The sequence below is a fragment of the Anastrepha obliqua genome, chromosome 3, assembly GCF_027943255.1.
Source record: "Anastrepha obliqua isolate idAnaObli1 chromosome 3, idAnaObli1_1.0, whole genome shotgun sequence".
Taxonomy (NCBI): domain Eukaryota; kingdom Metazoa; phylum Arthropoda; class Insecta; order Diptera; family Tephritidae; genus Anastrepha; species Anastrepha obliqua.
Window position 1 is genome coordinate 112225514 of NC_072894.1, and position 25562 is coordinate 112251075.

The 25562-nt window shown below is 35.0% G+C and overlaps 1 protein-coding gene across 4 annotated transcripts in view; it reads left to right on the top strand.

Moving 5' to 3' along the window:
- LOC129240277 (pantothenate kinase 3) overlaps positions 1–21682 on the top strand; it is a 49687-nt gene extending 28005 nt beyond the window's left edge. For 3 of the 4 annotated variants that reach the window (XM_054875973.1, XM_054875974.1, XM_054875972.1), the window contains exons 2-8: positions 6916–7094; positions 16829–17002; positions 17081–17199; positions 17268–17393; positions 18798–18974; positions 19043–19178; positions 19302–21682. In XM_054875973.1, the coding sequence (XP_054731948.1) occupies positions 6916–7094; positions 16829–17002; positions 17081–17199; positions 17268–17393; positions 18798–18974; positions 19043–19178; positions 19302–19607 (1217 nt within the window). In that variant the 3' untranslated portion in view covers positions 19608–21682. Of the gene's footprint in view, positions 1–4341; positions 4935–6915; positions 7095–16828; positions 17003–17080; positions 17200–17267; positions 17394–18797; positions 18975–19042; positions 19179–19301 lie in introns of those variants that run through there. The other variant, XM_054875975.1, reaches the window with a different exon arrangement.
- Positions 21683–25562: the final 3880 nt, after the last annotated feature.

Sequence of the window (25562 nt, forward strand, 5' to 3'; positions counted from 1 at the left end):
ATAGAATCGGAAATAATGCGAATTTCGTTTTAAAATTTTTACCACATAATCTTGAGTAGTTATACTAACAATTTTTTCAATAAAAAAGTCGATTTTTTATATCAGTCAAAACGGGGTTTCCCCTCAAGAAGAGTAGTAAACATTTGCTATACATAACTAAAATGTGCGCTGGGTATAAAAATTTCGGTTGTACTCTTGTGTTTTAGGAGAATGTTTTTAATTAACGTCGATACGAGTATTGGTAAAGAAACTTCAATATAGTGCCTATGTAATGTTGTTGTTTGCTTTCACACATGTATAGATACGTTTGTATATAATACCTAAATGTATACAAGTACATATTTTCCATTGATAAGATATGTATTTTATACATTTCATATAAGCCACATTGAACAGAAACGCAAAACACATAAGTATTTGTGTATCCGCTATCACTCCAACTAAGTTCCTTTCAATTAACTTTAGCTTTCTTAAGAAACCTTTGAAATGTTCGATTATCAAAGTGCAAATTTACTTGCAATTCAATTACACGTACTATAAATATGTACATACACTCACGAGCAATACTGTAACAGTTACCGTCACTCGTTTCTTGTATAATCTCAAGAATGATAGTTTGCAAGATTACAACATCCGTGAGAGTATTTTGCACAAAGAAGAAAGAGAAGGGCGTAGTACGATAAATTCACTTGCTAATGCCTTGCTTAGGCAATCAATGTGTGTGTGCGCCACAATAAAGAATTGCATGTAAATAATGAAACAAAAGACGAATAGCAAAATGATGGATAAAGTTTTTTCTAATAACGGTCGCCCTTCGGCAGGTAATGGCAAACCTCTGAGTGTATTTCTGCCCAGCAAAAGCTCCACATAAAAAACCATTCGCCGAAAACTGAAGAGCATCCATTTCTGGAATAACATCAAGACACACGCCACAAAAAGGAGAAATAGCAGAAATGTATGCGCCAATTATTTGTATTATTTTAATAAAAATAAAACAAATTATCTGATTCTGTCAAATATACTGAGAGCGGGATAGCTGTTCGTACTTTCTGTATTCTCTCCACTGTGACATCAAGGCAGCTGCAGTTGAGCAAAAATAGCAATGACGTTTTTTTTTCATTCTTTCTCTATATGATAAAAATTAATTATATATAGTTTTTTCTTTTTTTTGTAGCTCCAGCTTTACATATTTTTGTTTTTTTATTTTGTAATTCCAGCTTTACCAATTTTTCTTTTCTTATTATATATTTATATTTTATATTAATTAATAATTTTTTCATTTTTTTTTTATTATATTTTTATAAAAGTGCAACTAATTGTTCGACAAAAGTCATATAAATCCAAGTTTCGAACTTTTCTACAAAAATTAGAAAAAATTCACAAATTTTTCATCACAGCTCCACGCTTTGTGGTCTGCAGTTTCATAGCTTATTAAATTTTTGTATAAAACAGTGCAAGTTTGATGTTGCTAAGAGATCTCTTTGATGTTATATATTTTTTTTCCCTAACGGTGTAGCGTATTTTCTTCATATAACAAATCCACGATATTTTTTTTATACAGAATTGGGATGAACAGTTTGCGGAATTAGTAAAATATTTTTATAAAATTTTAAAATCGGATTTATATACATAGTTTTTGTTAGTGAACGTGCTCTAATTTAGTACAAAAATAATAAACTTAATAATAAAAACTGGTCAAAATTCTGACTAGAGCACAACATTTATTTAGATGAAATATAATGCTAAGATTATATCACACAATTAAGAGAAGAGAGCAGCAGAGACTATCGACCTGATAGTCCAGCACACATTCTTAATTTGCTTCCATTACTCATTCACTCCATTCGGGCGATCTTGGATACTAAGCAAGTAGTGATTGATTTAATGTGGCGCCACCAATTATCGATTGGACTTATTTCCGGTATTATAGAGGCCACTTCAAGTAACCAAATGTTGGCATTTTAACCAGTCTTTTACACTTTCGGACGTTACATAAAAAATAAAAATGCCTCGAAAATGGTTTTATAAGACTATCTATGGTTGCCTTGAAGACTCTCAATCAGCAGTGACTCACATTTCGTGCGCTGCAACAAAATTCGTCCGTAATCATACATCATTAATCATTTTGGAAGGTATTCCTTCTTTGCTACCTTAGCGCCAAAATGGGTAGGGGAAGTGGGGGATACTTGATCAAATTACAGTTTTCACTAACCTATATTATTTAAATAAATAATATTAATATTAAATAAATAATATTTAAATAATATAGGTTAGTGAAAACTGTAATTTGATCAAGTATCCCCTATATTATTTAAATAAATAATATTAATATTAAATAAATAATATTTAAATAATATAGGTTAGTGAAAACTGTAATTTGATCAAGTATCCCTCCCTAATATTTATTTAAATAATATAGGTTAGTGAAAACTGTAATTTGATCAAGTATCCCTCGTGATCAAGTATCCCCCACTTCCCCTACGCTTTTCACTACTGGTCAACAAGTTCGCAAGAAGGCGAGCATCGCGATCACTGATCACTCTCTGGGCATACCCCTATTGTGCTGAGGAGCTTTCACGCTTTATTTTTTTAAAATTTGACTGCCATGAATTGTATTTACCGCTTTCCACCTATTTTCAATAAATCTATAATTTGAATTTTTTGTTATCCGACCGTATTTCTTGCTGATCAAAACTTGTTGGGATAAGTTGGAATAGGTCCTCAAACCTGTTTCAGAAAGAGAAACTTGTACCAATAAAATGAAATAATAAAAATATGTCATTCATTAAAACCAGGAGATAATAGATAAATGTTGCAGAAATGAATAATGATATCATGTAATACCTATTACTCGTCAGTGTAGCTACAGTAGCGGACACTGAAAAGGGATTATTTTCATTTAAAAGTGTAACGAAAATAGCACTTATTTTATTTACAGAATAGTACATTCTTATTATGATGGGTTTCTTTTCCATGCAAATAGTTTTTAAAGTGTGACGTAATATACGAAAACCGCATTTAATTATAATTACAAAGAGGAAGACAGCGACATTTTGATTTGAATTGAGTATCCTTGAGATTTGTGCAAAAATCGCACTCAAAAAAATTTGCCATCGAAAATATGTTTAAAAATTATGAGAGACGAAAACGTGTTTAGAGCAGGGAACAGCGCAAATTTAGCTGAAAATAAGTTATTGGAATACATAAGAAACGTTCGTACCGAAATTATCGCAGGAGCCTACCTTCAAAGACTTCTGGATGATGTTTAGAAAGCACCATAACCCTCCAAAAAGTCGTTGTACACTACAAAAATTCGTCGAGAATGTCAAATTGTACTAAACTTGATCGGTTATTGTTTCGGAGAAGTCAAAATTCTACATTTATAGTAGCGATGGCAAGATTTCATATGAAGAAGAACCGATGGCCGAAGAAAAACTGTGAAGAGTATACATACTCAGGGAAAGGTTAACCATCGCAGATTAAACCTTTTGCATCACGGCTCTATGTACTCAAAATATTTTGTGTCCATAATACCTTGCGTAGGCAAGACTTTTACTGTTTGTTCTAATGAAAAAGAATGTTACAGCATTACCAACCTTTCCTAGAACTTTAAGAAAAAAATTATTTATGGCAGATCTTGGTGATAATAGAGAGCTATTGTTCGCGGATTATTCCGTCGAATGATGCAAAGGGTTAACGGATTAACGAAGATTCATCAAAACCGCACTCATCAAGAGATACTTGAACTAAATTTAATGTATTCACTTGAAAAGCAAGCATATTTTTCAAACAAAATAACGTACTTTGAAGGATTATCATGCGCTCTGCCTTTGCGACAAAGTATAAAAGAGAGTATAATTTTTTTTCGAATGCTTACAGTTTAGACATAAGTTATTTAAAATACAATATATTAAAAATCATTCCTTCTCTTTACTTGGATAGATGGTGCCATAAGTTCTTTTATTCTACAATTTTTTGTTTTAATTTTTTTTGTTGAAAAGAGTTTGTATAGTTGTTTCCCATCAATAGTAAAAGCGCTAATTTTCCACGATGTATAGATTTCAATGCCCGCCACTGTATATACGATATAAATATTCACTTAATTTCTTTGTTTGCCTGCTAAATTTCTTTCCTATCCGTTTGTAAATTTCAACCGAGTTCTTCACCTGCTAACGGGTTGGCTATTAAAATGGCAATATGTATACCTACGTGTGGTTCATATTTACTATCCATTGCCCCTATGTAGGGCCGCGACAACCACATACTCATACATATGTGTGTATGTATGTTTGTATTTAGCCGAAAGCAAGTACACTGCTTCGATCGGTCGGCAAATGCGTTTAGTCGTCAAATGTCGGTGAACGTGTGCTAAAGTTTTTTGGTGTCTGCTTATCATTCGTTACTGGAGTTTGATAGGGGAAATGTTTATAACTTAATAAAAATTCGTTGAGAAAACCAATGATGATTTGGTGGTTTTAAATATATGACGTTCGTCTAATATTGAAGTAATATTGGAGTACTTTAATGCTTAAATTACTTATTTATTGCCGATTTGCTTTTATTTAACATTTATTATATTTCCATAATAAATCGGTGCATTTTTCACTCAATGTCAAATGTGCAAAAATCCCACAACTACGCCTTATAATCGCCGCTAAGATATCTCTCATACATTGATAAGTGGTTTTCGTTTACGCGCTTTCATTCTCAACAGGCGATCAAGTGTTTGTGTTTATTTGTGTCTCGAAGTGGTCGCATTGGGAAGGAAGTGTTTTTGTAATTGCCTCAAAAGTTATGTAAATAACTACTTTTTTTGCATAAAAAACAACGCTGGCACTATTATTATATTTTTTTTATTTATCACAAAGTAATACAATAATTAATAACATAAGTTGAAATGCATTTGGATGCCGCTTTGGAGCTATTACGCACAGGTTAGTGCAGTTAGTGCATTATTTTTCCACTAATCAATTTCCATACCTATCATTATTTTCAATATATACCTTACATACATACAACGGAATAGTTCCATTGTTCGAAACAACGCTGTAGTAAGTCTTCTTTTACCAACTCAACTTCGGTACGCTTGTCACTTTCTCTTTCGCAGCTACAACGGACTGAAGTTTTGCTCCTTTTAATACAGATTTCATATCAGAAAAAAGTTAGAAGTCGCACAGCGCAAGCCCCGGCCAATAAGACGGATGGTTTAACACTGTTATGCTATACATAGCAGGAAACCTCTTGTCAGACAATGCGTAATGGGTCGGCGCACTGTCTTAGGTTGTCCTTCCATGGTTCGCGTAACTGTTTGTTTACCTTATTCTTTAACGGAGTTCGCAAGAACGTTAGTGTATTCATAATACACAAATCACTCATCTTATAGTAAATCATTTCAAGAATGTTGTGTCAAAATTTTAAGTGGATCGGAGCAGAACTCTCAAAGTTAAAGCCCTTGTAGGCACTCTACCTCGAATGCGGAGCATAGATAATTTTTCAGAGTCATTTTTTCAAACGCGTTTTTCCCGAAACGACTTCTTAAAAGTCGGTCCAATCACAACTCCGAAACTATTCAACCGATTCTTTTCAAATTTGGCACACGTTTTCTAAATCAAAAATACCTCCCTCCCACACTGTTATTTTTTTTTTTTTTTTTTTTTTTAAGGTAGTTTTTCACTTACAAATATGGCGAAATTTTTCGCCAAAAAATGCTCGTTTTACGTTTTTTTGCCACCAAAACTACAAAAATGAAAAAAAAAAATTTTATTCATGTGGGGGGGAGCATTACGTCATACTTTAACTGAAAAATTCGACTTTTTTGGTTTCAGATGATTCTACGACGAATGCCGATTGGCACCGCAGAGCACCTCTCGAAAAACATATCTCCAAAAAAACTCTGTCATGGGCTTATTTGTCAATATTTTATTATTAATATTTTTTAAAAACTTATTGAAAAGATGTACAATAACATGCAACTGATTTTATTAAAGTATCTTAAGCCATATTTCTGTAAAAAATTAAAAAAAAAAGTGTTTTTTTTAGCGCTAAACCCTACCACCCCCTTAAAGCTTCCTTTGATGCTTAACAACAATTTGTTGGATTAAATTAATAACTTTTCCAGGCGAAATAGGAAACAAAACACATCCTTAATACGAACGAAACCCTTGGCTATACTGATATATTTACAGAAGCGAGAGCTACCGCATTCGAAAGAGAAGGCTTCGCGCGAAACAGCTGACAGTTGCTGGCGCTGGGTGCATGCGTATTTTTGCTATAGGGGGCGTCACACTCGTTGTTGGTATTCTACTTACAAAACTATATGTAATATTTACATAAAATTTATATGTCTATAGAAATGTGTGTTAAAATGTCATTAACAAAACCATAATTTTCAGCTATGAGCATCACTTTTGACAGTTTTGTTAGGGGAAAATAATTCAAAAATCTAAACAAAAAGAGGAAAATAATTCAAAAATCAAAAAGTATATGTGAAATATTAGTTTGTTGTTCTTCTAACTGAACTTTTTAGTGTTGAAATAATCCTTGAGTCGTATGGCTGACATGCCGATGAAATAAATTATTCTTAAACCTACTTCAGTTTTCCCTTTATCCAGCTTGTATCTATCAGTGTATCATGGTTTAAATCCTGCGCTGATTGTTGATATAATTATCTCACATTAATTAATCAAATATTTTTACATAACCTTCATTGTGTGTAAATATTTGGCTTTATTGAGAATTTCCATATGAACAAATATTTCCATAATACTAATAATAAATTTTCCCACTTTCTTATTGTTTTGCATTGCAATTTGTATCAATATTTTCTCACATGGAAATTTTCAATATGACCTATTATGATTTTATTAAAGTTTCGTATAAAGTTTTGAACATTATTATTATTTCTTTTACTTACAGCTATGCCTTGGTTCGGTATGGACATTGGTGGTACACTGACAAAGCTAGTCTACTTCGAGCCAAAGGATATAACGCCCGACGAACAGGATCAAGAGGCTGAAATTTTACGAAATATACGCCGTTATCTAACCAAAAATTCCGCTTATGGCAAAACAGGGCACCGAGATACCCATCTGCAGGTGAGTGACATTTTTTCAACAAAATTATAAATTAGCATACAAAAATAGTTTTAAGTGCGTATGTATGTATGTATGTACATAACTCGTATATGTTGACGATAATAATAGATGTTATATAATTTTAAACAAATATTTACTTAAAATTTAACAGGTTGCATACACCGTACAGCAGTGTTCGCCTGCATCCGCTTTAACTTAACTCGAAATTCGATATATTTACTTAAAGTCATTGACCAAGACTACTTGGCCATTTACAAAACAATTTTTATTTGTATTCTGCGAAATTAAAAATGAGTAAATACGTATACATATACATAAATTGGTTTTTAGTTTGTTTGCATAATAGTATGCATGTAAGATAAGGGTGTGTCATCAGCTCTTTGGCGCTAAAAAATACGACTACTGGCATTTTTTGAACTAAAATTGTTAATATGAATCCAAATTCAGGGTTTTAGCCTCAACTGGATGGCAAACCGTGTCACACAGCTGATCAAATATCCTATCTTTTTAGGCACGATGCGCACGGTAATTGTGTTATTATCCGTCTTGGCATTGCCAATTGGCCGCCTCGGAGCTGCGATTAGACTCTGCTTTGTATTTTTTGTGAGTTTAATCATTAGAATGTTATGCGTTTAATCCAGAAACGATGCAGACCTTTTAAATGAATATCGATCTCGTCATTCGTGAAATAGAGCCGGAAACTATCAACATATAAATAAGTATACAAGATGGCGCAAAATTGATTATCCATTTTTTAATCACTTTATTTTTATTAAATTTAAAAAAAAAAAATGATTTCGAGTAATGGATCAGCGTTTCCAAGGCGAATCCATTAAAGGTCGTATCGGTAGACCAGCTGATTTGTTTTTGCTTTCTTTCGCCGTGTACATTCGGATGTCAGCATGCTGAAAAACCGTTCTATTCGCACTATCTTCGTATGTTTCTAGCTTCAACCTCATGCAGGCTATGCAACATAGTTCGTACTTGTCTTTTCGTTCTTCTCTACTTTTTGCCGTTACATTTCCAAAGCACAAAACGTTGTTGTTGGCCTAGTACCACCACCTTTAATGAATGCGCCTTGACCTACACTTTTAAGCCTACCCCGATCAGCATATGGTTTTTGAAGCTTTTTCATGGCAGAAATACTCGTACACTCGGAGGTTTGCCATTGCCTGTCGCAGGGCGGCCGCTATTAGAAAAACTCTATCGTATTGGTGTTTCATGAACGGAGATTCGAACCCTTCGATTCGAGCACTTCCTAATGATAGTCATGCACCAACCCATCCGGCTACGGCAGCCGCAAATATATTTATTAGTTTGGTGAAAGAGAAATTCATTATTTTTGGTTAAAATTTTTGCGCAAATGGTTTAAAACTGTTTTATGGTCGATCTTTAGCTCCTGGGCGATGCAAGGAATATTAACCTGCCGGTCAACTTCGATTATTTCTATGATTTTATCGACATTTTCTTTTACATCAAAAATGCCTGAACGGAATCGACGAAAACAAAACTGCGCGCAATTTTACACCTATTACAGTATCGGCACCATAAACACCATTCACAATTTCAGCGGCCTGGCATTCATTTTCGCCTTTATCAAAGAAAAACTGTAAAATATACGGAATTTCCTTTTTGCATCCCTTGTTAACACCCTGTATCTCACTACTAAATGGAACAAATAAAAAACAGCAAAAGAATTTTGTAGTGTGAAATATCACCTTGAAAACGACTATAAACATTGAATTATTTGATATCGACCTTTATAATGGATTTATTTTTCCCAAAACCATTATTAAGGGGTTAGGTGGGTTTGAAAATTTCAAAAAATCGATTTTTTTGTTTTTTGTCTTATTAAATAGTATAATATGTTTCAAATATTCTCCTAAAATTTCAAATTGATCCGAGTAAAATTCTACGAGATAGACCCTTCAGAAGTTCCGCCCATCAGGCCATGTCAGTGCAGCGTTTCGCAGGTATACGCGTTTATCTCAAAACTCGATTTTTTAAGTCGGTGGACACGATTTCTCGAAAAGTTATGAAGCGATTTTGTTCAAATTTTGCACACATCTTTGGAATAACATTATCAAGTTATTAAACGAAGGATTTTTTTTATTTTTATTACAACTAATTTTTTCGAGCCAACACATGACGAAAATTTGACCAAAAAATGTGTTTTTTTGTTCAAAGTCTGTCAAAAATTCAAATTAAATTTTATTTTTTTCCCTTCGTCCAGTAACGAGATTTATCCATGTACTAACGAAATATTTTTGGTTTTTTGATTTTAAATGAACCAATAATGAGTTATGCTGTCCACGGCAAGAGCATTTTTTTGTGAGACGTTAAGGGAGATGAGGTACCAACGGCTGAGTTTTCGGAATTGTTAAATAAAAATTTCACAAAATACTCTTTAAATATGTATCTTTGATATGCTGAATTGTTTAAATAAAATATATGATTGTATATATCAAATAAAAAATAGTAAAAATACCCTTTTTTTGAACCTCTGTAACCCACCTAACCCCTTAAGTACCTACATAGATTTTTGCTTTCCTGCATACAAAGTTCATTTAAATTTGAATTATTTCAAATTTAACACTCTTAACGCCAAATTTGCCTGCATTACCTTATTAAAGTTATAAGTGAAATAGGGCTCACCTTGATTTCACAAATTTTTTTTTCGCAATTCCATGTACGAGTATATAAATTTTTCTTTTTTGTTTCTTCCGTTTGCCCTTTCCCTTTCGTTTCGCCTCCCCCTTTCATATGCTAAATTGACCAGTCTAGTTGTTGTTGTTTTTTTATTTTTATTTATATTATTCATGTTTATGCTATTGTTGTTGTTCTTGTTGCTTGCTTTTGACGCAAACTTAAGCAAATGTTGTTATATATTTGCACCTCAAGCCATGTTCGCTCAAAGGGAACACACACCAATTTACATTTCTGCAGCTTGTTCGCATTTCAACATAAATGTATGTATGTGTGTGCTTATGTGTGTGTACAAACATAGACAACATGCATTTGCCGCTTCGGGCCTCCAAACCAGCACAAATTGGCAGATGCTTTTAAATTTTATTTATTTTTTAAACTTTGCGTTCATTCACTTTATCAAAACTCCGTTTTTAACCCATCAATGCCAAGCGTACATTTCCGAAAAATACAACATTATTACAGAAATATATATGCATGTGTATACAAATCCATAAAATCCGAATAAGAAAGGTTTTTCCAGTAAGGAAGTGCTGTCTTTAAATTGAAATAAAAACAAAAAATTACTTCATTTTTAATTTTGTTGCAAAGTTCACGACATGCGCTCTATAAAATCTAAATGTACACTCACTTTTTACGATCTCATTTCAAATGTTTTTGATGGCGCCATCTTTTTAATGAGTTAGTGCGTTGGAAGTTACATCACCAGCTGACTTCCAGTGAAAGATTGGCGACATTCGGTTCCGTTTAAGCCAAGTTATTGCTTTTAAAATGTCAGTATGTTTGTGTCATCGGTACAAAAATGAGTTTCGAACAATGAGCTAATATCAAATTTGGTTTTAAAATCGGTAAAATGTTACCGAATTATTTGATTTGAAAAAAGTTATGGCGATGATGCCAGAGTTCATGAGTGGTGTACACGTTTCAGAGATGGTTGTGACCACATTAATGACAAAGAACATACGGGGCAAAATCAGTAATCACCGAAAACTCCATCGAAATTCTTCGTAAATTTATCAAAAAAGAACCGAAAATCATTGAAATTCATGGAATCGGAGTTGAATATCTCCAAAACATCGATTTATCGTATTTAAACTGATCATTTGGGCTTAAGAAAGGTCTGTGCACATTTCATTCCGTACAAGTTAACTGTGACCAAAAATTGCTCAGAATTCAAAATTCCAAAGACCTCATTAAAGAGGCGAGAAAAGACAAGAATTTCCTTTACAACATTGTAACTAATGGTGAAGTGTTGTGTTTCCCACATCAACTTGAAACTAAGCGTCTAAGTGCCGAATGGAAGGCCACAGACGAACCACCACCCAAAAAATCGCGTTTGGAGAAGTCAAAAATCAAGCTCATTTGTTTTTTTTACGATTCCAAGGGAATTGTCTATAAGGAGTTCGTGCCAACGGACGAAACCGTCAATGCAATTATCTATCTTGGCGTTTTGAAGCGTTTGTTGCATCGCAATCGTCGAATTCGCCCTGAATACCGCGAAGGAGGAAGCTGGCGCTTATTGCATGATAATGCACCATCTCATCGATCCACTCTTGTGACTAATTTTGTGACTAGACATCGCATTTTAACTATCAATCACTCACCGTATTCGCGACAATCAGGACCCTGAGCTCGAGCACTCAAAACTGGTCGAGAAATGCCTGGCTGCTCTTTCGATCACATTCGAATTCTTTGATATCAAGCTCATTTGGGTACCTGATCACAGTGATATTGCAGGGAAGTGCGAGGCGGATAAGCTTGCTAGACAAGGGAAATGAGAGTATTGCGATCCTCTGGACTACCTGTAGGGCGCTCCAGGAAGTGTGGGCTGCGCGTCAACTCATCGTGTCCTATCCTACATTGTAGTAGCTGCCACATGACCTCCACGCGCGCGCTGTTATGTCAGCCAGTCCACTAGTTTTGTTAATTGAAAATGTTGAACGAAACTTAGAAATCTGTGAAAGGGCACATTTGCTTTTTTGATGACTCTTCCAAAAAAAATTAGACGGCGATAAACACATCTAAACCAATTGTGAAACCTAAGAAGAATGTAGCGGCCGTCATAGCCGAATGGGATGGTGCGTGACCATCATTCGGTAAGGCCCGGATTCGGTGGCCCGTGTGGCCAATGATAGGAGGTATATTTTCTAAGAGCGGTCCCACCTCGGCAAGCAATGGCAAACCGCCTCCGATTGTATTTCTGCCATGAAAAAGCTTCTCATAAAAAACGATCTGCCATCTGGAGTAGTTAGTAAAGGTTTAATTAAACTTTTTTATTCGATTACTACTTTTTTAGTTTCTCACTAATGGAAACCACATTTTTAAATTAATTAACTATATAATGTAATTATTCTTATGTAATTTTATGTACATACATTCGAAAAGCGTCTGCTCTACATTTACATATGTGTATATAAGTATTTTTATACGAGTATATTTACCATAGACAATTTGCCTGTTGCTGGGCAAATTTGCGTTTTTCATAATCCTTTTGTGGCATAGTTTCGTCTGCTCCGCCACATTTAATGTAATGAAATGTTTTAATTGACATTTTTGACTCGCGAGCTGTCGGAATGCATTCAACTACATACTCCATACATATGTAGTAGTTAGCATGCGCTAGTTGGCTTGCCAATAAAAACAAACCAAAAAGGTATTTCTTATCAGTTTTGAAATCACACTTTTTCATTTAAAAGTGTGCTTATCCCATTTCCCCCAAAACAAAATTTATATGATTGCGCATGGATTTGTGGTAAGTGCACAGGTGCTTGACATATTTATTAGATTATTAATCCGAAAGTGATTTTATTAGCTGTTGCCTCTCGGCAGACAATGCCAAACCAAATAGAGTACTGAATATTGCCATGAAAACTGAAAACACTTCACTGTAAAACTTGACCATAGGTGTTCGTCCTTCCCAAATTTGTGAAGTTAATTTCTTCTAATAGCGGTCGCCCCTCGGTCACGGTCGCGGCTCGGTCAAACAACCAATAAAGAGTGTAAAAGTCAATTTTAAAGGGGTTTCCAATAACAGGTGTTATTTAGATTAGATTAGAGACGATTTTTTATGGCCGGAATTGGATGGCATTGATCTGGACAACTAGACGGCGCTACGTGCCACACAAGCAACGAAACCATTGATCTTTTACGGGAAAAGTTTCCGGACCGTGTTAGCTCTCGAAGAGGTGATCACAATTGGCCACCGAGACCTTAGGACTTTTTTCTTTGAGGCCACGTGAAAGAAGATCTACGCCAACAGCCCAGGGTCGATTCAAGACCTCAAAGATGGAATTCGTGAGGCTATCGAGGTCATTGGGCAGCCACTTTGCAATTCGATTATGGAAAATTTCATGAAAAGGATATTGTCCTGTAAGCATGGTCGTGGAGGTCATTTGCCTGATATTATCTTCTTCTTATAACGGCATATCTTCCTCTCTATAATGAAATAAACATCCGATCATTTATACCTTCTACGAAAAATGAACGAGACGTTATCATAAAAGAGAATTCGAAGAACACACTCGAGCTTGCTTTTTTACAGTAGCACCGGAAACAAACTATATGACATATCACGCTGAAATTTGCCATGTAAGCTTATAACATTCCTAGCAAAAAACAAAAAATTTATTTTTGCGATATGTCATCAGCGGACCGTTTTATTGATAACGTCTCGTTCATATTTGAGCATAAGCTATTAAAAAATAGCATTTTTTTTGGATATTAAAATAACACCTCTTATTAGATATCCCTATATATGTTCAATTTAGAGAATCAAATTTTTTACTTACCAAGCCCAAAGTTGATTTTGTTCAACAGGTTCAGCGAGATTAGTTTCTTTAATTTTGTTAGTCATAAATAAACATAAATTCTTGGACTAACTGCCCTCTCTGTCGTCTCCGAATACTTATGTACTTATCAAACTGAAATAATCGCAACGTCAGAATGATTTTGCAAAAAACTGTATGTTGTGGGCTGCCGAGGAAAGGCAGCTATGGTTTCTCCGAAGAAGGTAAGTGCTGTGAGTGCCCGCGAACTGCTTATAGGTCACGATTACACTGAAGCTAATAACTTAATATGTAATGCTGCAAGATCCGCCTAGTAACGGGTGGATTAAAGGTGGTCGTGGGAGTTTATCAGCTTAACCGAGTCGCAACAGTCGATAATGGTGGGGATGCTTAAACCGAAATTGTCCATAAATAAGATCTATGTGATCCTCAATATTATTTCTCATGCAAGGATAGAATAAAAAGGTACTAATCTAGAATCGCTTCAGCTTCTAATCCTTGTTGTTGTAGCAGCTTACTATACCCTGTCAGTGCAATGTAGATTAGCGGTCGTCTTTGTCTAGCTCATCTAACGGTACGCCCGGGAAACTTGCGCTTTCCTCCGAGGTTTCAGAGGGAGAGGGGTGTTAGGTGAGTGGGTTTAATGGGGCATGTGAAAATGTGGTTAGTATCGTGCAGAGTGCCTTCACATGCCAGACATATCGCACCCTAAATACAAAAGGGTCACAACTCAAAATGTCCCTTCTGCTCAAATATGAACGAGACGTTATCAATAAAACGGTCCGCGGATGACATATGGCAAAAATAAATTTTTTGTTTTTTGGTAGGACTGTTATAAGCTTCCATGGCGAATTTCAGCGTGATATGTCACATAGTTTGTTTTCTGTGCTACTGTAAACAAGTCAAGCTCGAGTGTGGAAAATTTTGAGTTGTGACCCTTTTGTATTTAGGGTGCGATATGTTTAGTATGTCGAAATCAATTCTGGATAGGTAGGAGTTTAACCTGCTACAGTATCCAGAACGTAATTGTGCCAAGGTTACGCGGGTCTCTCGTGGTAGCTGGAGCTCTTCATCCGTTGTTGTTGTTGTTGTAGCAGCATAAACATTCCCCATACATATTTACATACGGGGATTGCTAGTGGAGTGACAGTCCTTGGCCGGATATAAATCCGGGTCGTTTCGGTAACGTAGAACCGACTGTCGTCGAAACGACACCCGTTGTAGGTGGTGGTTGGACTCCGATTGTGGCATTCGGGGTTCATGAGATTAAGAAGGTGGTAAATGTCTCCCGATGAATGTCGTTAAGTGTATGTCTAAACTCGGTTTGTTTTGTCCTGGATCTCGTCGGAGTAGTTGAAGACGTGCCTGGGAAGCGGCTCTGGTTCAAGCAGGTAGTTGAAACCTGTGGCAGCAACCTAGTAGAAATTATTTGCTGAACCTTTTGTTGCGCTCCTTTACAGAAAGCATCTGTGCCTCATTATGTAGGTGTTGTAGAGGAAGCATGAGGAGGCATCCCGTCGCTGTCCGAATAGTAGTGTTTTGGCACGTTTGTAGCTTTGTCCACTGCGTATCTTATCCTCAATAGCTCTGCTTTGGCGCGGTTAAGATTCGAATATCATGATATTAGTCGCCTGCGTAATTTTTTTTAGCTTTCTAACTAAATTAGGTGACACCTAAACTTATAAGAAGTCACCAGTAGATTACATGTCGCTATCCGGCGTTCGCCAAACTTAGATGTTAAATTTTGAGATTTGAATATTAAAAACGGATAAGATTCATAAAAGAGTGTGAGAAGTTAGCAAAGAGTCTTTCCCTATCCTTTCAATTTTTTCTCTTGGCCTTAAGTACAATGAGCAATGAAAATTTCGGCCATACTAAAATTCCTTCCGTGAGTTTTCCAGATCATAGGTAAAGATTTTATATTCTAGAGATCTTTTTACTTCTATTGCAATTTATATGTCTTTTTCTAAAAAGCAAAGCAAGCATGATGGGGATATATCTCGGCTATTTTAGAGGTCTTCCACATAAGTCTCCATCTGTGTAAGTCATCTAATTTACCTCTAACGTAACTTTTTTGGGTATTTTTTGAGAAGAAAAGCAAGCTATTCGTGACAACCGCTATTCTAGAGACCATCCACATAAGGTTCCCTCTGGGTGGGGGTGTCATATATCTCTAGCGCAGTTTCTTTGATTTTTTCTGAAAAGAAAATAACCTATTCATGAGGGGATATATCTCGACCTATTCTAAAGGCCATCCACATCCGGCTCTATCTGTGTGAGAAGTCTCATTTATCTCTAGCGTAAATTTTTGGGAAAGCAAGCTATTCATGATGGGAATATACCTCGAGCTAGATATACATCAAGGTGTACTATATGCGGAGTATACTCCTCCCTTGTCTGCCCAACACTTTACTGTATGATTTCAAAATACGGATAGTTACATATACATATCGCACCCTAAATACAAAAGGGTCACAACTCAAAATTTTCCACACTCGAGCTTGACTTGTTTACAGTAGCACAGAAAACAAACTATTTGACATATCACGCTGAAATTTGCCATGTAAGCTTATAGTATAACAGTCCTACCAAAAAACAAAAAATTTATTTTTGCCATATGTCATCCGCGGACCGTTTTATTGATAACGTCTCGTTCATATTTGAGCAGAAGTACATTTTGAGTTGTGACCCTTTTGTATTTAGGGTGCGATATAGTATATTTGTATATTTTGGTATTCACCATGAGAAAATGATAAATTGATATGTTTTAGTTTGAATAAGTTTAGAAAGTTTATTTAAATACTCCTAAATAGGTTTTCGTAAAATTTGCATATGCATAAAATACACAAAGCGATAAAATCGTTAGATTTATCTCTCTCACCTCGCGTCGCCTAGAGTTGAACCTATTTATTTATAACTTAAAAAGAAAAAACGTAGCTCTGAGCTAATAGCATTTTACAATCTTCCAAAGCTTCATGTATTGCATGAATTTAAATTGAATTTTCATTACACCAAAGCCGACAAGTATACCAGGGTGATGCGATTTCCCTCAAAGCATATGTAAATTTGTAAACCCGTTTGTGTTCCAATGTCAATACTTGACCTTGCACGCCGCCACTGAATGACACTTTACACATCTCTTGTAACACAAAGCAGAGAAGGAGAAAAAAAAATACATATCTAGATTTAACGAGCTTTTTTTACTTATACATATTTATGTATATTTTTTTTAATCTTTTCCAGATGGACAATGTTGAGATACGCAAACGCCGTGGCTCACTGCATTTCATCCGCTTCCAAACCACTGACATGAGCAATTTCCTCCTATTGGCCAAACAAAAGGGCATGGCTGAATTGGTGACTACAGTTTGTGCGACTGGTGGTGGTGCATTCAAGTTTGAAAATGAATTCCGACAGGTGATAAGCAAAACAGAAAAAGGGCGTATAATAATAAAACTAATCATTTTTCAATACTTTCCGATTTTTCCAATACAGCAAGTCAATATGAAACTCGCCAAATTCGATGAACTCGATACGCTTATCAAAGGCATACTCTTTGCAGAGGTGCAGAATCCCACAGAGTGCTATTTCTATGAGAATGCGCGTGATATAATGTGAGTATGACTTTTACGACTATGTCACGCTAAATCTAATGACTTACTTTGTGGTTTTTATCTTGCAGGAAAAGCGAAAAGCGTGCTTTTGATTTCTCCAAGCCGTATCCATTTATTTTGGTGAATGTCGGCTCTGGTGTGTCGATACTGGCTGTCTATGGACCAGACAACTACAAGCGTGTCTCAGGCACAAGGTATGTTTTAATTTCCTTTTTCATCTAAAAGTTAAGTCATTAACCTGGAAATTTAAAATACACTGGCCTCCTATAACTGATTAGATTAGGTTATATTGAAGCAGTTGTCCACTGTGAGACACACTCGGCCTCACAGCCTATTGTGATACCGCGTGGGGAACTTGTTCTTATCTCTCCTAAAGCCAGCGCATACTTTTCAAAAGTTTTAGAATATCCCTGATTTCCGCAGTACTGAGATCTTCCAACTCTTTAAAGATTATCTACCTAAAATCGTAAATCTACGTCTGGATAGAGCAGGTAATGGCACTGGAGGTGCGAGATCGTCTCTTCCTCATCTAGAGAGCTGCTGCCGAAGTTATGTATTTGCACGCCCATTCTCAGGGCGTATCTGCCTATTAGTCAGTGTGATAAGACTGTGCTTATTTTGGCTTAGCAGAGATTTTGTGCGTTTAGCATTGAGAGTCGACCACAATTGTCGAGCGATTCTGCAGGTGGTTTCATTACGCCATCTTCCATTCGCTGCTCTTACAATTTCCTCAAAGATAAGTAGCTTACATGTCTGTAGGCATGTCATTGTCTGTGTACTCATCAGTCAACTTAATGCCAAGTCTCGCTAGTTCATCGGCCTTACAGTTACCCTCAATGTCACAAGGGCCAGGAACCCATGTTACTTTTGGATGAAATGACTGAGTCCTCTGAAGAAATGTGCGACATTTCATCATCATGTAGAGGTCGTCGACTGCTTTGTGAGGTATTTTATCGGCGCCTGGCTATCAGTGAAAGTGTAGATATCTTCATGGCTTTTGTTATTGCCATCGGTTCAGCGTCGAAGACACTACAGTAGTTGGGAAGCCGAAAATTAAAGGAAACCCCCCAGATGCTCGGACTATACACCTGCTACCACTCTGCACTCGAGCTTTGAGCCTTCTGTTTATACAGGGATGGATACTCTCTGTCTTACATCGTTCCGTTCCCACTATTCACTTGAGGGTTGGAGGGGCGTAAACGTTGTAAAGGCAATTATAGGCGAAAGTGCATAGTTCACCAGCATAGGCCGACCCCTCATTAATCTTCATTAAATTTTCGAAATAATTACATTTTGAAGAGGGTTACAATTAAAAAGAAGCGAACCTGGAAATGGGTTCCTTTCTAATAATAATTTCTTTGTGTGTCGGTAAATCGTAAATTGATGTATTTGTTATTTTTGGAGCATAAATATTCTCCACACATAAACGTGGAGTGACAGTCCTTAACCGGATATAAATCCGAAACATTTTTATTTAAAAGGCTGTGTAATTTATGTAGAGGCCCACACATTTTTTGTTAGAAAATAGTTCCTATTTTTATCACATAACATCTTTTAACTAAGAATACATATTTATATGAATTGCTTTCTATACATAGCTTGGGTGGCGGTACATTCCTTGGCCTCTGCTGTTTGCTAACCGGCTGCAATTCGTTTGAAGAGGCAATACAGCTCGCAACCAAAGGAGACAATCGTAAAGTGGATAAACTGGTGCGTGACATCTATGGCGGTGACTATGATCGTTTCGGCTTGACCGGCGATTTAGTGGCATCCAGGTATTTAACGTAACTAATTAACTTCTTTTTATGCGATTATATACAAATACAAATTTAACTATTTGCAGTTTTGGACAAATGCACATTAAGGATAAACGCTCGTCGGTATCGCGGGAGGATTTGGCCAATGCAACCTTGGTTACAATAACTAACAATATTGGCTCAATTGCACGTATGTGTGCCTTGAATGAGAAAATGGACAAGGTAAGAAAAATTTCAAAATAGAAAATTAGAAAAACTATTTTCATATGAAATTAGTAAATTTTTAGTAACGAATTCTGCTTTAACTTTAATAAATATGTTTTTTTCTTAATCTCCTAATGTTAGGTCGTCTTTGTCGGCAACTTCTTGCGCGTTAATCCCATTTCAATGAAATTGCTCGCCTACGCCATGGAGTTCTGGTCAAATGGCACGCTGAAGGCACTTTTCCTCGAACACGAGGGTTACTTTGGTGCTTTGGGTTGCCTTTTGCAGTTCAACGGTGAAATAGCGGCCGCCTTGAATGAAACCGCCGAAACTACACAAAAAACCGAACCAACAACCGCGTCTACTACCGCCGACATATTATTAACTAATAACTCAAATTCCACAACTTCGCCAACTTGTAATAGTACCAACAATAGTGATAGTTGAAGCACAGGGACTGTTCATAAAATGCACTCTTGTTAGTTCGTAGCTCAAAGAAATTACAACAACACAGAAATACTATATTACTACAATGCGCTTGTAAAGTGAAAAAGTACTAACTAAAAAGGCACGACAAAGCAAAAGCAAAAGCAAAACAAGCAAAATCAAAATTAAAATATTTAAGTAAGTAATACATTTTTTATGTGTTATACGAAATAAGCAAAAGTATGTATGTAGTTTTTACGTATGTATAGTTAATTAATAAAAATGAAACAAAAATAAAAAGTGAAAAATGAAAAATGAAATAAGTTGGCAAAGAGCAATCACACACACGTCCATAAACAGAATATGTTGCAGTTTGTATGTAAATGCGGGAAGCGTAACCGAAGGCGCGAGGCGTCTATAATAAACAAATTAAATATTCAACGAATATTCCTGAAAATAATTCGATATTTAATAAATCGAAGGTACAGTTAAAGTAAAACTCATCGCTATAAAATCTATTGTTGATATTGAAAACCATTTTCTTTGGGATATATCGGGGCTGCAATTCAAGATAAAAACCGGAGGTTAAGCTTTGCATATTATTTTGTATTAAGTTTAATGCGTATAAACAATAAAGAAACTAAAAAATTATAGCAAAACGAATTACAATTAAGAATTTAATATAAAGCCAATTTAGCTTTAGCAAATAATAAAAACTAAGTGCGCGGCTAGAGTTATCGATTAAAAGGACAGTCGGTTCTACGTAACCGGAACGGCCCGGACTTATATCCGGCCAAGGACTGTCACTTATGCATTCAAAGGAGTTTAATTGGAAGATCATTTATATTAAAAAACAACGGATCATTATTAAAATTAAAAATTATCAAATTATTAGACTAAAAGAAAACAAAATATTTAATAAAATTAAAGAAGAAAAATGTCAAAGGGTTACGTGTACATACACTTTACAATTCATTAAGCAACTTAATAATTTTGTTTTTTTTTTTGTGTCTTTTTTTTTACATATTTATAATGCTCACCAAATTAAAACTATTGCATTAAGCGTATAGAAAAAACACTTTAGAAATTTGTGTGATACAATTATTCTTTGTCATAAGATTTTAAAGAAATTTTTTTTACACCATTCAAAATATTTTGGTTGAAAGAAAATGCAGCAAAATAAGTAATCGCATACAAATATTTTTTTAATCTATTGATTTTTATAAAGAAATAATAATTATTTAGTGATTTTCCTCTCCAATGTTTTCATTATTTATCGGTGTACACGTTTCGTTATTTATGAATCAGCTGCTACTATGCAGTAAAACTAGATTTTCTTTAAAAATCGGAATCGAGTTATTGTGTGTGCTTAAAAAATTCATAACAAATTATTAAAAAAACATTTAAATAGTTTTTAAACAAAATTAAAAATAGTTTTTAAATAAATTAAGAAATAATATTTCCTACAAATTAACTACTTATAAAACGATTGAAACGAATTTTACTTTTTAGTCAGTGTAGGCGTCAAAGTTCGAGATGAAAATTTTATTTAGTTTATCGATAAGTATTGTTTGAAACAAACAGTTTGCAAATTCCACGTTTTTTCGCACAATTTCAAAGTTGGTTTGGTGTAAAATGTTTGATATCAAACACATTTTTTCTTAACAACTGTGTAAATGTATTTATTATTTAATATACTATTACAAATTTTATTAAGACATCAACAGTTGCAGCCCCTAATATTCCAGGAAACACACGAAAAAGCAAATACTTTAAATTGCACACCTGTTTACATTATAGGAGAGGTGGCTGATAAGTCTAAAGGTACTTAATGATGTATGATTTTATATTTTTTATTTTTCAATGTAATCCCGCTCAAGTGAAATACACTTTTCACAATGTCAGTATAATGTGACACTGAAATAATTGTATTGAGATTTCTCTTCAAAGTGGTTCTCTACGACCGTCTTCATATCCTTATCGACCAAATATGTTCGTCTTTTTAAGTCTTTTTTGTTTTTGTGATTTATATAAAATAAAAAGTCACTGGGAGCCAAATCCGAACTGTAGAGTGGTTGGTCGATTTCTCTTTCGTTTCCGTTATTGCTTTTTCCAGTGATAATTTTTGTGGAAGCAAATAAAAAGGGAGCAGTTATTTATACTCGTACTAACAATTAGACACGTAATTAATATTATCAGTAACGAGATGTTGAGTCATCGTTAAGTACCTTAAAGCGTAGTATTATAAGCCACCCCTCGTATGTATATTCGATATATTAATATTCGTTCATATACTCGGGTATGTGGTGTACATTTAAGACCTTGTGATTAAATAGCAATTATTACAGTTTTTTCAGCTTAAGCACCTTCTCTTCACCTTAAATAACAGTATAACACTTTTAATCTACACATTGACACAGCCACTGTATACGTGTACAGCAATTTAAAAGAAAAATGTATAATAAAAAAAAAACTAAAATTATATACACCTGTAATTTCTTTTTTATAAGTGGTGTAGGTTAAATATTTCTTTCATAGCGCACAAAGTTTCATTTGGACAGTGTTGTTGGCGTCTTCAAAGCTGTATTTTCCAATATTTATTGTTGTGTAACTTTAAGTATAGCCTTAAATCATTTTCTGTCAAACTATTTAATATAACCTCACTTTGTAATACTATGTTGCATAGGTTCCTTTTTGAAACACCTTATAAATATGTTTATGTACAGAAATATAAATATTTATTATAAAACCAAGCTAAAACAAATCGTTCACCATTTAATGATCAAATAGAAAAAATACATTTCTTAAAGGGGGTTAGGGGTAGTCAGAGGCCCGAAAAAATGATGATTTTCAATATTTTTTTTTTGCTTTATTTTACAAAAATAAATAAAGGGTGATTTTTTAGCTATTATCTTTTTAAAAACTTGGTTTAAACAGCTGACGCACGTTTCGTGTTTTGTTTCACTGTCAAGCATCTTCAGTTTGGTCTATAATCTAACCATGAATCGTCTTACAAACGAACAACGCTTGCAAATCATTGAATTTTATTATAGAAATGCGTGTTCTGTTAAGAAAGTTTAAAGTCGAAAAATTGTGTTCAGCGACGAAGCTCATTTTTGGATCAATTGGTACGTAAATAAGCTAAATTATCGATTTTAGAGTGAAGATCAGCCAGAAGAATTGCAAGAGCTACCAATGTATCCAGAAAAGGTCACAGTTTGGTGCGGTTTATGGGCTGGAGGTATCATTGGACCGTACTTCTTTAAAGATGCTGCGAATCGTAACGTAACTGTGAATGGTGAGCGCTACCGTGAAATGATATCCAACTTTATTTTGCCCAAAATGCCAGACATGTGGTTTCAGCAAGACGGTGCCACATGCCACACAGGACGCGTAACAATGGCCTTGTTGAGAGGCGAATTCAGTGAACATTTTATTTCACGTTCGGGACCTGTCAATTGGCCACCCAGATCGTGCGATATAACGCCTTTAGATTATTTTTTGTGGGGCTATGTTAAAGCTCATGTCTATTCAGACAAGCCTGCTTCAATTAACGCATTGGAAGACAACATTAAAGCATTTATATGTGAGATACCGGCCGAAACATTGGAAAGAGTATGCCAAAATGGGACTAAGCGGATGGACCATTTGAAGCGCAGTCGCGGTCAGCATTTGCATGAAATAATCTTCAAACATTAAATTATATGGACTGTACTATCGATTTAAATAAAAGTTTCATGCTTTTTTCTGAATTTTACGTGTGTTTTTTTGAAAAACTTTCCTATAGCTTTTAAAAAATCACCCTTTACATTGCATAAATACATCATGTTTCGACTTGACTGTAGCAAAATTTCCAAAACAAAAGTTCATAATTGTAAAATTTATCGTTGTTTGTGTGGAGCCCGTTTCTCTAGAAGTCCCTTGCGGTGATCATCACAAATCCTTGGAGATTTATCTAAAATCGAAGTTTTTTTTTTCAAAATGAACAATATGACGGCCTCAGGAAATATTTTTCAGATTTCCCAGAAAAAATGTTTAAAAAAAAAGGAATTTTTTATGTTTTTCAAAAGCAGTATACATTTTATTGAAATCAGCGCCCTTCTTTCTTAATTGTTGAATAACTCGACAAATATTTGTCGGATTCACTTGAAATTTCCTCACAATATTTGTAAGATATTATACTTTAAGAAAATGCAAAAAACAAAAATACTATTGTATTTTTTTGAAAATTCTGACTACCCCCAACCTCTTCATGCGTGTCACTATACTATTTAGCAATAGTATTGGAATTTGTAGTGGCAGTCAAGCTGCACTAAGAGCCCTTGTTAACCCAAGGTATGTTCAACAATGCATTATAATGCGCAACATACCATTTCAGAGTGAGCAATGCGTTCAAAAATGCAAATATGGCAGTACTGCAAATGCAACGCGTTCTTAAACGTCATTTTTGTATCAAAAGTCGTGCATTATTTGCAGCAAAAATGTTCACACTGCCAATAAATACGCTAGTACAATGTCTGATGAAAAGTGGGTATTTAATTATTTATTTTAGCTTTTAATACAAAAATTGATGAAAAATACGATATTTAAACTTTATTTTATTATACTTTTCTTGGTTTTAGTGATTACTTTAGTAAATCGGAGATAAAATTACTGCTCAGAGTCCGACTGAGCATGGAGAACGAGTTCACGTCGAGAAGGAGGAAAAAGAGCTTACACGTTTTTTTTTTTTCTTAAATTTAATAAAAGACTATCGGTTTTTTCCTCACATACATCGCCCATGACCAAACTTTTCCAAACAATTCTATTTTAATGCACAGCGCTTTCATAAATGCAACAAATCTATTTGCAATTTTTCAACAACAGTGCTGCCAGCGCTGCAAGTACTGCGCATTATAATGCGTTTCTGAACATAGCCCCACGCTGCTTTTCGAAATTAGTCGGTGTAAAATAGAACTGAGCAGTGTTGCAAAACACAACAAAGTTTGTCTTATTTGGGTGGTATTAAAGGAACGAGTCATTCCCATGGCAGCCGGTTCTACGTTACCGGAATGACTCGAGTTTTTCCCGACTAAGGGCTCATAGAAAACGTTGGGCTGCGTTGAGTTCCTGTAGAGAAGCCAAGTGCCTTGTGAAAGAACCAAACAGGAAACTAGCGACTTTTCTCCTAGAACTTAGTAGGAAGGACCTGAGAGTACTGGTAAGTGTAAGCACAAGGCCCTATGGCTACCATGGGAGTCATTGACGACCGAATATGTCTATAGTGCCGCGAAACCGAGGATACTGCAGAGCATTTTCTCTGTAGCAGTCTGGCATTTTCTAGAATCAGACTTAGGCTGTTGAGGTGCGATGTACTGAGTATGGATAAAGTTCATACTCTTCTGGATCTCTTAAGATTCATCAATGAATTCAAAAAATTCGCGGAAGAGTCACGACGAAAAAATTTCAAAATAGCTAAATTAAATAAAACTAGTTTTAATAAAAAAAAATTTTATTATTCATTTACATACATACATTCGATTGTTTATTAACTTATAAAATTATGACACAAAATATATGTATAAGACAGCTTAAATGAACTGAAAAATCGAAATTTCGCTCGAAATATCTTGATCGAGCAAATAGTGCAATGCGAAAGACTTATAGGTAGAATATTTTTTACATTCCACTTCATAATTTTTTATGAAAAGTATTTGCCATTTTAATATTTTGTACTAGAACCTTGATTTTCAAAACGGCCTGATACGGTCCCACAAGATGTGAAACATCCAAAGTAATTTCACTGATCTCTTGTGCCTATGGTTGCTTAATATTGGCATACGACAATGACATTGATGACTTACATGCAATGGTAAACAGTTATCTCTCTCATCTTTTCCCTACACGGAACCTAACACTCTGCACTGCACTACACCCTCCCTATCTGCCAAATGGACGAAAGACGTCAAACTTCAATTATGAATACAAATCGATGGC